This window comes from Pseudoliparis swirei, chromosome 18 (assembly GCF_029220125.1).
Source record: "Pseudoliparis swirei isolate HS2019 ecotype Mariana Trench chromosome 18, NWPU_hadal_v1, whole genome shotgun sequence".
Lineage (NCBI taxonomy): Eukaryota > Metazoa > Chordata > Actinopteri > Perciformes > Liparidae > Pseudoliparis > Pseudoliparis swirei.
The window spans coordinates 5,380,737-5,395,542 of NC_079405.1; the positions used below are offsets into that span (position 1 = coordinate 5,380,737).

Here is a 14,806-nt window from a genome sequence, read left to right on the forward strand (position 1 = left end):
CTTCTCCCTTGTGACTTTTTGCTGACAAAGACTTCGGAGGAATATTAAGGTCACAACACAACACCGAATGACTTGCCGGCCTCAGAGTAACCGACGACACGTCCCAGAATGCTCAACGCTGCTGGACTACATCCCACACGACGGCGTGTTCAGCCGCGAACCGTCGCCTTAATAGACTTTGAGAATTCAATGTTCGTTCGAGGAGCCCGAGTCTCACTCAAGAGGGACCGGTTGTAGCGATGGGAAATGTTCTCCGCTGTTTCCCCCATGGTGCGTTAGCCCTGAAGGAACTCTCGTTAAAAAAAAAAAATATATATATATATATAGATATTAAAAAGATCTGCGTCCCAGTTGCCTTCCAGCGAATTTCTATTCGAGCAAAATCCACCTGTGTTTGCAGTCGTGGTTCTAGGCTAATCGTCTATTTCAAAATATCCGGAAAATTCCTTTAGCGTTTGTCCACGATCACAACCGGAGACTTCCGGAGGCGGGGTGGCGTTTCATCGGAGGTCAGAATTAGGCGCAGACTCAGATAATCTGGGCAGATGCTTGTGTTTGTACAGCTTTCTGGCTGAATGGCCACCAAAGGCCACGTGTGCCGCGGGGATTAAACGGGTTTTGGAGCGGCGGATACACCCGGAGAGAGAGACTTGTCGAAAGAGAAGAACATCGTCTCTCCTCCTCTTTGCTGTTTCTCTCTCTCCGTCTCCTCTCGCCCGCGGTGGTTTGTCGGCGGCGTGGAGGTAGCAGCTGTTTCCTTTTGCATTGTGATTTCTTTGATCGTAATTATTCGTGCCGGCTACCTCCAACCTCGGCATCCTCTCACCCTCGAGAAGCCATGTGGGCCGAGAGACGGAGGAAGCCGAGGAAACCCAACTGGCTTCGTTGGAACAACTTCTTTGATTTCCGTGTGCAGCGGTGTGGGAATTATGGACATATGTGCTTCACATGGACGCCCTGTTTCATTATTTTTCTCATTCATACACTCACTGTGTGTGTGTGTGTGTGTGTGGGTTCTGGTCTCCCTGCCCCCGATGTAATGCATGTTCGCTGTCACGTCTCTGTGATTTATGTATGCGAAAAGCAATATAGGCCCCGTGCACATCTGTAACTGAATCAGCCCGAGCAGAAAGAGTGATATGGTGTTGAGGAAGGAAGAAAAAAAAAGCCGATGTCAAACTCGGGACACAAAAAAAGAAACTCCCGAAGATGGGAGCAGACGAGAAAATTACAGCCGGCGCTAGAGGAGGAAATCCAGGCTGGAAGTTAGCGAGCCACATGCAAGAAATGCCTAAGAGAGAGTGCTCTTCCAAAAAAATAAACACACACACACACACACACACACATAACTGGAGAGGTACAGCTCACATTTCACCGCCCTCGTTCTCTCTTCCCCTCAGCCGCACTGTCCACAGATCACTCCCCCCCGCCGCCGCCGCCGGACTCCTCTGTTCACCGCCTCTCGGTCTTCCCATTGTTGCACTTTAGCGACGTGGAGGATGACGGCGTGGCGCTTCTGTCTTCTTCTGTGGCTCGCTGAATTATAGAAGAGCGCCTCTTGCACCCGAGCTGCGCGTTTTTTTCTTCTTTTCATCACGGTTTGCTGGAGGTCACTTCGACTTTCCCCTTCCGCGCTCATCATATATGCAACACGAGGGTTTCTTCGGCAGTTGAGAGCCTCCCCCCCACACACACACACACACACACACACACACACACACACACACACGCACACACACACGCACACTCCGCTCGAGGTCACCATTAACCCGGGGAAGGCCGACAATGAGATTTATAGAAGAGGAGAGGGAGCTGAGGGAAGGGAGGAGAAAGGCATGCATGGCCTTTCATCTGCTCGCTGCTCTTCACAGCAATCCCAGACAGAGCCCCGCATCTGCATGTATAATGCATGCGGCCCACGATAACGGCACGCACTGCAGGAGGAGGCTGCCGACTGCGTTGTGTCTGTGTGGCGGAATTGGTCCCCCATGTCACATTTCGCCGCTGCCCGGGTCCCCCCCCACCCACCCATCTTCCCCCGCAGCATCCGGCTCTTATTAGGAGGCGAGCGCGTGGCGATGACACAGTGCCGCTTTACTGTTCCCAGCAGACATCCGCCGCTACGCCAGCATCAAGATTAGTGGCTGGCTGGAGAGTCCTAAAGCGAGCAATATCTGCTCCGACCAATAAACTAAACAACGAGTACGGTGGGGAGGGAAAGAAAAAAAGGCAATTACGTTTTTTTATTTATTATTTATGAATATACAATCATGCCGGAGCACAGAAGAACTGCCAACGGAAAACTAAATGAATTTACGGCGCCTCGTTTCCCAGAGAATACGTGCAATCGCAAAGTGTTGGAATCATTAATCTAAATACTGGTTGTAAGATCCCCCCCCCCTCCGGACTGAGAGAAATGTCTAGGGTGGGGGGGGCGGCGTCGCTGTTTGAATTTTTGCATCGCAGAACATAATGATTCAAATTAACCACGGGCCGACTGTCACACAGTGTCACAGCGCGGCTTCAAAGTGGAGATGTCCTGCAGGCATCCGCAGTGTGAGGAGCGGGCTACACATGACGCCCTCTGAGGCCTCCGAGGGTGTGGAGTGGAGTGTGTGTGTGTGTGTGTGGGGGGCGGGGGGGGATCACCCTGAGGTGCCCTCTCCTCAAATGCAGCCCCAGATAAAAACACAATGGACTGATCACAAAACATTTATTTTTTTGTAATAAACCCCCACCGGTCCCACGTGATTCAAGATGACATTCATTTATAAGTCATCCCTAATAAAGACAGCATTTTCATGTCCTAATTCCCCGACTCATCACCGTATAGTACCAGAGACAGCCCCCCCCCCCCCCCCCCGCTCTGGCTCGCCATGGCTCCCTCCGCCCTCCTGTCTCTCCGCCACATTTGACCTACTTCCGCCTCCACAACATTGTAAACAGATCTACTAATTGCCTTCATTTATTCATTTGGAAGTCAAGTTCTGTTGCGGCTGGCGCCCTCCCAGCTCATTCACGCGTAATGCATACAACGCCCCCCCCCCCCCCCTCCCCAAATGACTCGCCCGTGTGGAAACCCCAGACAAAAGTACCCCATCATAAGTCAATATTACACTGAGAGCCACGACTTTATGAACTGACCCGTCACATGAGAACCGACACACACACACACACACGCACACATACGCACACACACTAAAGTCTTTCTGCGGCCGGCTTGAAAAAGTCGTAATGACTATTGTGGTTCAGAAACTTCTCCGCCCCCACAGTATTATACTGTTATCGCTTTTTGTTTTTACAGCTTTATAAATCTAAGCCACAAAAAAACAACATTTAAATATTTTTGTAATCATTTCTGATGACTCCCAAGTGTGAGAGCAGAGATGTTGGTGCTAACCTTTAGAAAGACTGTCCACAGAGTTCCCCATCTCACACTAACCTATCATATAAAAGATGTAAACGGCATAAACTTCAACAACACACTGTTTCCTGCTAAATCTGTCTTTCTTAACAAATCCTGCGGTGCCATCTTATTGCTGGTGTTAGAACACAGAGAGTTTGGCTTTTCGACATCATCCACTGGGGTTTAACTGGCTTTTTTTCTTCTCTAAACCAATTATCTCTCACAATGGTGCAATCTCCACAGCGTTGTGCGTGCCATCAGTAATATTACCAACGACAGAATTGACCACGATGAATCCGTCTGCCGAGCCCGTCTTCATGAACGTGAGCGAGCGCTGCAACTGATGCACGACGACAAGCTGACAAAGCAACATCCCCTCGGAACACTTGAGTTCATATCCCCTGGCAGATGGGTCAAACCAACAGGAAGAGGTGAGAAAAAAAAAAAGAGAAAAGAAAAGCCATCCCTTCTGTCCCGGGAATCATGCCTAGTGGGGGAGCTACAGAAGCTGTGAAAGCCCCCCCAGATGAAAGCTGAACCCATCGGATGGATTTGGTTCCACTGATCTGGATCTGGGGTCAAAGGGTCGTGTTTGTGAAGGCCGGCCGGCTTCTCCCTCGTCTGCGCCGCGATTAGCAATTGGCGCCCGCTGAGAAGGCTTGGCGTCCCCGAGGGGCCTCAGCGAGCCCCCCCCCCCACCCACCCCCACCCCCCGTGTGCGAGTGTGAATGAGTCACGTCTGGGCTCGAGCGTGTCTGAGTGGCGAGGCGGAGGATCCAGCGGGGCCAAAGAGTTGTGTCTATAATCCCGGGTAAACACTGAGCAGCATGACTGCTCGCCTTAGACGTGACCGAGGCCGGGGAGAACAGGAACGGATGAAACGATGAGGCGGCTGGCCACCAGCACTTCCTGTTTTCTCCTCTTGTTTTTCCCTCCCTGCTTTGTAATTCCTCTTGGGTTTTTTTTAATTCTTTTTTTTTGGGACTGGAGGGTCCCGACACTGAATTAACCTCCGGGTGCCGGTGCCACGCCGGACTCAAACCCGGCTTTGCAAATATCACACGCTCTGATATTTGCTGTCGGACATCGGGAGGGACGTCTTCTAATGTCGAGAAAGGGATAAGGGCTACGATCTGCGCCGAGAGGTCTTCGGCAGAGAAAAATTAAAAAGTCCTGAGAGTCTGTTTTGGACAAAGTGGAGACGAGTTAACCAGAACATCTCTGCTCTCGTCCCTTTTTGTGGCAGCTCGAGAAAACGCACAAAGGATCCAGTCAGATTTGTGTGATATAAGCCGCCCACTTTCAAACAGCTCTTTAATGAATTACTTCCCATTCCAGCATCGCCTTTCACACACACAAAAAAAAGCTGCATTAAAAAAAAAAAAGGAGAAGAAGAAGAAGAAAGATTTCAGAGAAAAGGTCGGGCACTCCAGGGAGTAAAGGTTTCCGGTGACCGGTATTCTCCGGTGTTCTGGTTTAGGCAATTTGTTTGACGGGAAGCAAACACAGGAACGCTTCAGAGAGTTTATATTTTGAGTTTACCCAGAAGCCATCAGAATAAAAGGGCTGTCAACACTTCCTCTGCAACAATTTCTAAAAACGCCTGAACGCACTTTTCATTGGATTTTCACATTTTTTTAAAAGAAAGGACAAAACATCAACACAGACACTGAATCAGGGGCTCACCGGCTTGCAAAGCAGATGATTTGAGGGATTTTCAGAAGGAATTAGACACAATTCCCCCCAAAATATAGACGCTGTAAATATTACAGCCGACACGTCCTGCCAAATCTCAGCTTTTCTGAGAACCAATAACAGCAAACGCTGTTTCTTTGTGTCCAGTTGGGGGGGGGAAACAAGTGGAAAAGAAAAGAAGAAGCTATAAGCAGAATGTGACTCACATCGGTCTGAGTGAATGTCACGTTTTACAATTAAAGGAAAGCGGTAAAGGTTCAAATTCAGCCGGCCAGTGTGTGTTGGATGTTGCTTTCTGGTGGCCAATTACGGGGAGAGTTGCCAAATTACTCGGAGTAGGTCGAGACACCGGAGCCACCTCTCCCGCGGTGTGAGCAGATGGACGGGAGGTGCCGGAGTCGGCCAGCTCGGTGTCGCTCCATCCCCTGGCCACGCCCCTCTCAATGCAGCCAATGGAGAGCACCCACCGCATCATGACCCCGGCGGTCGGATCTGACGTGGCTGTTCTTCGTTTAACCTTTTCTCGTACCGGGAAGTCTCGCCGAGCAAACACCCGGTTTCCGTTAGCGGCAGTCAAAAAAAAGACTGTTGCCGTTGATCTCTTGGCAGGATATGCCGAGGAAGCGTTTCACTAAAGGGGTTTGAATCATTAAGAACTATATTATTAGAGGAGTGTGAGTAAGCCGCTGGCGAGGGGGGGGGGGGGATAGAAACCGCCTCTAGGAGCCATGTTGGAGAAGCTTCTGGTGACACACAGACAGGATTTAGGGCGAGGTGTCTTTAAATTACGGTCCCTCCTCCCACGCAGGCAGGTTTACGACTCCATTAATGGACTACGATGAAGTCACCGTGTACCTCACGCCAATTCAATGTGTTGCTTTCTTTATTTTGAAATTTTAAAAAAAACCTCTCAACGTTTATTGATTTTCACATGAGCAATAAGTATTCTCTCTCATTTTAATACGAGATTACATCAACCTGAAGAGCACGATAGTTATGGAGGCGGGAAAAAAAACCAGTCAACACATCAAACATCCTTTTACGTGTGTCTATCTCAACCAATCCAGCCAGTCCATCGCCGGTCTGAGGGACATTGTTTGTCCCCTGGGAATATCTACATAAAATATGCGAATGAAATTAAACGGTGAAGTGTGAGGGTTGCCTGGCTCTGAATCTCTAATGACTCCCCGCCATCCCCGAGAAAAAAAAGCCTGATTAATTTAGGAATGTCGGCCGCAGTGAAGAGTGATTAATTCCTCCTGGATTCAACGATTTAAAACAAACAAGGCAGAAGAGTGTGTGTGTGTGTGTGTGTGTGGGGGGGGGGGGGATAGGAAAACAGGGAGAAATAATCAAAACAAATAATTAACTAGAATGGGCACTCGGTAGAGCGCATACCTTCGCATATCACAAGATTGGGCATTGAATTATGAACATTTTGGCATTAGTTGCATGCCAATTGGATAAAAATTGACCTATGGTAAAAAGAAGATTTTGACCTTTTCATGACCTTGACCTTAACCTTTGACCCGATTGATCCCAAAATCTAATCAAATGGTCCCCGGATAATAACCAATCATCCCACCAAATTTTATGCGATTCGGTTTACAACTTTTTTTGTTACGCGAATAACACGCATACAAATAAATAAATAAATAAATAAATAAATACACGGCGATCAAAACATAACCTTCCGCATTTTCAATGCGAAGGTAATAACTTTGGATATTTAAATTCGCCGCCCCAAACAGAGGGAATGCACAGCCGCGTTGTGGCATCGCTTTGTTCAAGCAAGAGTTCTCTCTTACAGACGGGCGAATATAATGAGCCCCCCCCCCCGTTGTATTGGGGGAATAGTGGACCGTCTCTGGGGCTGGCGAATATGAGCAGTTTGAACAAATGACTACTTGTTCCTTTGATGTCTCATTTGTCTTTCTAATAAGAAATTCGAGGGGCCAACAAGCATATGTCTGGTTTATGGAGTATCTAATGATGCCCCGACAGCAGTTGTTACATCAAGCATCTTTTGAGTTTCAAACACACGTCTTTATTCTCTCTTTCAGGACGATGTGAAGAGGACGAGACGCAACTTCAGCACACAATCGTAGGCGTTTTTTTTATCCGACCTCTGTATTTATTTGGCTTGGAGGATGGGAACGCGTTTGGATAAACGATGGACTTACTGCGGCCTCACTAAAGGCCGCCGCCCTCCGAGGGTCATGTCGTGGCCCCTGGCGGCGATGTGGCTCTTGACGCTGATCCCTGTGAACCGGGGCACGGCGCCCGCCGGACGGACGGCGAACACCTTCCAATCGGAGAGGAAGGAGTGGTCTCTGAACCACCTGAGCGTGCACCGGGCCACGGGGACGCTCTACATCGGAGCCGTCAACCGGATCTACAAGCTGTCGGCCAACCTCACCCTGCTGGTGACCCACGATACGGGGCCGGAGTACGACAACAAGGCGTGCTACCCTCCCCTGATCGTCCAGCCCTGCTCCGAGCCGCTGGCCTCGACCGACAACGTGAACAAGCTGCTGCTCGTCGACTACTCGCACGACCGGCTGCTGGCCTGCGGGAGTCTCTACCAGGGCGTCTGCAAGCTGATGAGGCTGGACGACCTGTTCATCCTCGTGGAGCCCACGCACAAGAAGGAGCACTACCTGTCCAGCGACAACCAGACGGGGACCATGTACGGGGTGGTCGTGCCGTCGCAGGGCCAGGACGCCACTCTGTACATCGGCGCGGCCGTCGGCGGCAAACAGGACTACTTCCCAACGATCTCCAGCCGCAAGCTGCCCCGCGACCCGGAATCCTCCGCCATGCTGGACTACGAGCTTCACACCGACTTCGTGTCCTCTCTCATCAAAATCCCCTCGGACACGCTGGCCCTCGTCCCGCACTTTGACATCTGCTACATCTACGGCTTCGCCAGCGGCAGCTTCGTCTACTTCCTGACCGTCCAGCCGGAGACGCCGGAGAACGGCATGCCGGCCGGCGGCTCCCCCGGCGACCTGTTCTACACCTCTCGGATCGTCCGCCTGTGCAAAGGCGACAAGAAGTTCCACTCGTACGTGTCGCTGCCCGTGGGTTGCGTGCACGGCGGCGAGGAGTACCGACTGCTGCAGGCGGCGTTCCTGTCCAAGGCCGGCAGGGTTCTGGCAAAGTCGCTCAACGTCAGCGCCCAGGAGGACGTGCTCTTCGCCGTGTTCTCCAAGGGGCAGAAGCAGTGCCACGACCCCCCCGAGCACTCCGCCCTGTGCGTCTTCACCATCCGAGACATCAACGCGCGCATCAAGGAGCGGCTGCAGTCCTGCTACCAGGGAGAGGGAAACCTGGAGCTGCACTGGCTGCTGGGAAAAGACGTGCAGTGCACCAAGGCGGTAGGTGGACCTTTTGATTTTGACCTCGAATCCATTATGTTCTGAGGGAAACATATTTTCTCCCAGCTTTTCAATTCAATTCAGTTTATTTTGTATCGCCCAATATCACACATTATAAATGTCCCTCAGAGGGCTTTACAATCTGCACACATACAACATCCCTGACCTTTGACCTCACATCGGATCAGGAAAAACTCACAAGAAATATAAAAAAACCCTTTCAAAGGGAAAAAAAGGAAAGAAACCTTCAGCATTACAGAGTTACAACACATTCAATGAATGAGTATGAATAGTTCGTGGTAGGCATGGACCACGATCCCGACCTCCATGATCCATGAGATGTATGGAGGTAGAGAGGAGGGGTGGGGGGTGAGTTTGCGGTTGCAAATGTGGTGAATGCTGTCTGTTGAAAAAGTAAAACGCAACAAAACGCCACGCTTATGCTTCAAATTATAATTTGTTAAGTTATTTAAAATCCAGATTGAATTGAAAATGATCTCAACGACGACTTGTAGCTTCCTGGCTGAAAGTCCAATGTGTGTTCGACCTTCCCTGACCTCCCTCACCTCCTCCCTGCATGGACTCCCTCAGACTTTATGGTTAGAACCGTGTCTGTGGTCCATATAAAAGTGAATAGTAATAAGAGAAAATAAATTTCCCTGGAAAACGTAACAGTTTAGTTGGATGAGACACTTTACAGACACACATAGACCGACTGTGAAACCTACATGGTGGTTCTGAAGGTCACTGTAAGGTGACTCAACCACGGTTGAAGCGAATAGCCGTCAGGCAGACGGCCAGAGCTGAAGACACGTTCAGGTGTTCAGGATCCCGCGAGAGCAGAAGAAGCTGGAAGGAGATTAATTCCACAACGCTAATCAGTGCAGTTTTGTATGGAGCTTTGATTTCATCCAGGGGGGGTTTGGGCACTGGCTCCCGCCTCCTCCTCCTCCTCCCCTTCCTCTCCCTCGCTCCGCTCTTCCTTTCCTTCTACTCTTGTCGCCGTCAGCAGTATTTGAAACCCTCGGAGACCGGTTCTTGATGTTGAGAAAAGGAGATTTCTTGTAGACGTCCAAGTCGGTTTCCTTTGTGAAAGCTGTGATTCTGCATGACAAGTGGCTTTACATGGCAACAAGTTGAAAGCGAACCATAAACACAATAATGATATTCAAACGCATCCGTGGTCGTCCAAATCGTGTGCTTTGATTCCCCCGTGCCGTCATCACACGAATGAGACGCATTCATAAATAAAAGTGAGGGAGGACAGAGACGCATCACGATGAACTCCCACTGCGCCGTGAGCCAAAGGGCTGCGTCTCTAACACGACCGCTTTGTTAGGAAGTCATCAGGCACTCCGTTACCGGGATAATCCATCAGCGAAAGATCAACAGCCAAATGCACTGACGCCGCCTTTTGATGCCGATATTTAATTCAATTTCTTTTATCCAAAGCGACATACATCGTAGACACGGCTACGGGGAGCAGTTCAGGGTTAAAAGTGCCTTGCTCAAGGACACATCGACTAGGGCGGGCCCGTGAGCGGGGATCGAACCGGCGATCCTCTGATTGAACAAACAGAACGTACAATAGGAACAAAACGATGGCACAAAGTACAACGAATGCTACGGGAACAAAGGAAGGACATTTAGATTTAAATACAACAATAATTTAAACATAGCTGCACGTATAATGTCTGTATAATACTTCAGAAAATAACCATTTTTAATGATTCATTAGGATTAAATTCTTACATTCAAACCAAATATGATACTCGTCTCCCGAGCGCCCCTCTGGTTTCTGTCCATCTCTTTATGTTTTTCAATGACTTTGGAAATTCTGGTGTTAGGTGTTATTCACTTTGAAAGTTACAAAAGAGTCGGTTCAGTGGCTGAACTTTTGCTTTCACACATAGACCTCTTGATGTTGTCGTACTTTTGTGTTATTCAGTATCTGATTAACCTGCAAGACCCATACCGACGAAACCCTCCCATATCAGGCAGGAACATAGTTGTAAGTTCTACAAGTTCAGTTTACCAATAATTCTCTTTCAGAGTGCATCCTCCCATTATTATTATAGACATTAGTATTGCAGGTTGTCACTTTAACTTTTAACTTACGATATCTGAGGTTGAGTTTATCCCCCCAAAATACAGTGTATACAAACTTGTGATATCGAAAAGGTGAATAAAATCGACACGCATTACATGGGAGGCTTGCTTGTTTTCCTCCTTAACAGCAGTCTTGAATGCACATTTATAATTCACAATACAAATCTAGATATTTAAAGCAATAGACAACATAAATATTTTCTCCATCGCATCCAAACTTTAGTTTGCCACTATCTGCTTTTGACTACCATACTGACGTCAGAGCATTCCCTCTCTATTTGCTCATTTGTAGGTGAATTATTGAAAGAGACCGACATGGTTTAGTTCTGCTGCTTCACTGACACTTGTTGGGTGTTCCTGGCGGTCCTCAGAGGTTTCACCCGAGCGAGTAGGATCATGAATCTCTCCGTTCTGCTGACATCGGTACATTCGGGAGCAGAATTTCCGACGGGCAGCGTTGCGGGCAAATGCGAATGTTCAAACAATTATTCAAATGACAAACATCCACAGATCCGACAACACAACCGTCTCAAAAGAGACGACTCGCCGGCGTGCGAGGAGTCAAAGCGGCTCATTAGGGCCGAGGCGTGAAGTTCGTTTGCGTGAAGTTGACTCCACTGATCTCGTCCAGTGAAGCTGAGGCGCCCGGACAACAACGCCGAGGGCTCGTATGCATGAGCAGGCCGAGGACGTGCGATGAGAAGAATGAGATGCCCCGGAAAAAGGCCGAGTGGCCGAGTGACGGGCGATTATCAACAGTTTGAGCTGTTAGTGGATGTGGCGGGGCACGCGGCTCTCTTCGGCGCCCAATCGCAACCCGACTCCTCTCTCGTTGATGTCAGATCAAGTGATTTAAAATCACAGAAACCGGCGCAAGATACACCCGCGGCGGCGTTCCTCGTGTTTGCCGTCAGCCATTAGTCCGCTGTTGGTAAACGAAAGCCGTTTCTGAAGTTATTTTTTTAAACCCTGAAAACTGCGCGCCGCGGGTCGGCTTGAGTTCTTCTCTCGTTTTTGTATATGTCGACACTTTTTTGGCTCGCACTTATGCTTTTCCCCCCTCTCTCTCTCTCCATCTCTTGTTACCTTCTGTCATCTTCACTCCTCTTTCTGCTCCCCTTTTTCTATCCCTCCCTCCTGAACCCCCCTCATATTTCTGCTTTCGTACTCTTCATGCCTTCCCTTCATCTTCAATTCAATTCAATTCAGTTTATTTGTATAGCCCAATTTCACAAATTACAAATTTGTCTCGGAGTGCTTTACAATCTGTAAACATAGACATCCCTGCCCCAAAACCTCACATCGGATCAGGAAAAACTCCTAAATAACCCTTCAGGGGGAAAAAAAGGGAAGAAACCTTCAGGAGAGCAACAGAGGAGGATCCCTCTCCAGGATGGACAGATGCAATAGATGTAATGTGTACAGAAGGACAGATTTACCTCATCTCTCCATCCCCTCCCCCTCTTTTCACGCAGCCGGTTCCCATCGACGACCACTTCTGTGGCCTGGACATAAACCAGCCCCTGGGGGGTTCCCAGCTGGTGTCGGGTCAGACGCTGTACACCGAGAGCAGGGACAGGCTGACCTCCGTCACCTCCTACATCTACAACGGGCACAGCGTGATCTTCCTGGGGACGAGGAGCGGCCGGCTGAAGAAGGTGAGCGCGGCGACCGTCAGGCAAAATGGGCTCGATCTGCTTTTTTATTCTTCTTTACTCAACCAGATCCTCGTGATGACAAATAGCATCACTCCATCTACAGAAAAGAGGAATGATTCCTTGAGGCTGCTATCGAGGACTCATTGGCATCTCTGTCTCTTCTGAGTGTTATCTTCTGTTTTTTTAAGGATGCAAAATGTTCTCTGATCCCAGAGCTGTGGGTGAGATAGATGACGCTGTCCAAGTTGAATCCATCTCAAACATCACGTCCAAGCTCAGAAATAACAACTCTTAAATGGACACATTTCTATGATCAATAGGAAAAAATGTTCCGTGCCAACGAAAAATGGAGGCTTATGAAAAATGATGAGATCTCTGTGAACCACACTTAACTTTAGCTTTTTAAAAACACATCATTTAAAGTGTCCAACACTTCACTTCTTTTACTCTTGGGCTGAATGAGGAATGAACAAATAAAACACTTTGATGGTGATTACGATGGACTGACGACAAAACCTGATAAATTAAGTTTAACCTTGATAAAAATAATAAATAATAACATTATTGAACAAATCCCCGGAAAACAACGGTTCTCACGGTCTCAGCTGCGCTCAGCATGACTAATTAACGGATTAACTGATTGGTTAAATTTCCCTTTAATGTCTTACATCACTCCAAAAGGTTTCTGCCTCCAAACTCCATATTACATCATTCATCAGAGAAATACACCACAGAGATTCATCTCCCACAGCTATTTTTTTTTTTTGCATCTCACCGATGTGTCAGATTTATGCAATAATGATCTTTAATCCATGAAACACTCATTTATGCAATAATATGATCAATTCATGGCCTAATTAGCACAGCAGGGCTATGCCGAATACATCCCGGTGATTATGCAGGACATTGTGCAGATGGACAAAAGGCGTGGTAATCGTGCAGCGCGACGTCTTCGGCCTCCGGACCGAGAAACATTGATGTGAATTCTCTCCCATGACGACTTGAGCCACGGCTGAAGTGTGATGTCCTTTGTGTGAGCGGCAGGAAATTATGCAGCTCTAGTGACTCCAGATCTAACTGGTGGATTTTGGATTGATAGCGTTTAGCTGTAGAAAGCACTTAAAGGACCACGTCACTGAGTTTGAACATTATCTGGTTGTACTTGTATCTATAAACACAGTTAGATGCTCAGGTGTTCTGCCTGTGTCTTGTAGGCAGGTTCAAAAGACTCCTGCACATGAGAGCAACCGCCGTTTAACATCCAGTGGCTCCATTAGGCTCATCATTCCAAATGTCCGCACGGTGTTCGGTCATAACGCATTTCATTTTGCCAAATGACTGGAACTCACTGCAAAACACGCTCAGACTAACAGCTCCCAGCTCTACAACATGCTCAAACGACAGCTGCACCTGCTGCCTCTTGGCCAGGTCACTATTGTAAATGAGAGTGGTTCTCAATTGAATTTGCCTGGTTAAATAAAGGTCATATATATATATAAACATAAATTGTTCACTCTTTGTTTCATTGCAGCCATTTGCTAAAATCAAAAAAGGTCATTTTATTTCTAATTAATTTACACTCAGCACCCCATCTTGACAGAAAAAAACGAAATGTAGACATTTTTGCAAATTTATAAAAAAAGAAAAACTGAAATATCACATGGTCATAAGTATTCAGACCCTTTTCCTGTATATATATATATAAATTACTGCCCTCAATCTAAAAGGTCTAAAAGAACAGCAACAGTCATGTCGTGCTTTGAAATACAGCTCAAAGTCTCTATCTTATGTTTTGTTCTTTTTCCTGTTTTCAAGGTTTCAAAGTCCGACTCAATCCTTCGTTTGATTGAAGAATACGTTTGCTAAGAAAGAATTTTTTTCTTTTCTTTTTAGGATTTGGATGTTGCATATTCTGCATGCCGTAACACCGACACATGATTCCTCCCTCTAACACCTCCATTGTTGTGCAGAGACTTTTTCGGGAACACACCAGTGAGCCACGCCGTTGCCCCGGAGGACACATTGTGAATATGGGCGCTGTAGTTTATTCCGAGTCACGGTACTGCTGCCGTAAATAGTCACGAAGTCATCAAATCTGCAGCGGAAAATAGGCCGCAACAGATGCACCTTTTATTTCCATTTAGCTTAAAAACAACATGTGACCAGCTGTTTTATGAACTCAGTGTTATCCTTTAAATATATACATGTGACCTGTTTTTATCGTCAGAGGGAACAACAAGAGGATGAGTGCCCCAGACAGACGGGTTCATTCTGAGACCATTAAGAGATGGACCACATTGTCGGTTTTTGGTATTTTTTTGTTCAAATATACAATATCGTCAGCCTTTCTCCCTTAAAGTCTACATTTAGTATTCCTTTAGTATTAGGTTTCGGCTCCTCTGCCGGGCTTGCGTCATCATATGAAGGGATTTCTTATTAATAAGTGATATGATTGATTCAAATGTCACTCGGCCACATCTGAAGGCAAAAGTGTTTATGGCTGTTCTGAAACGCCCGGAGCTGTCGGAGCGGGGCGAGAGGCATCGTTGTGTGGGAGT

The 14,806-nt window shown here is 47.8% G+C and overlaps 2 protein-coding genes across 4 annotated transcripts in view; one reads left to right on the forward strand and one right to left on the reverse strand.

Moving 5' to 3' along the window:
- LOC130208960 (olfactory receptor class A-like protein 1) overlaps window positions 1-14,806 on the reverse strand; it is a 118,514-nt gene that overhangs the window by 44,160 nt on the left and 59,548 nt on the right. The gene's annotated exons all lie outside the window — the stretch shown is intronic.
- The window catches only part of LOC130208956 (plexin-A2-like), an 89,122-nt gene that overhangs the window by 6,045 nt on the left and 68,271 nt on the right, over window positions 1-14,806 (forward strand). The window contains exons 1-3 of one of the 3 annotated variants that reach the window (XM_056438418.1): window positions 3,760-3,837; window positions 7,165-8,481; window positions 12,066-12,248. In XM_056438418.1, coding sequence (XP_056294393.1) covers window positions 7,252-8,481; window positions 12,066-12,248 — 1,413 coding nt within the window. In that variant the 5' untranslated portion in view covers window positions 3,760-3,837; window positions 7,165-7,251. Of the gene's footprint in view, window positions 1-3,759; window positions 3,838-7,164; window positions 8,482-12,065; window positions 12,249-14,806 lie in introns of those variants that run through there. The other 2 variants (XM_056438417.1, XM_056438419.1) reach the window with 2 other exon arrangements.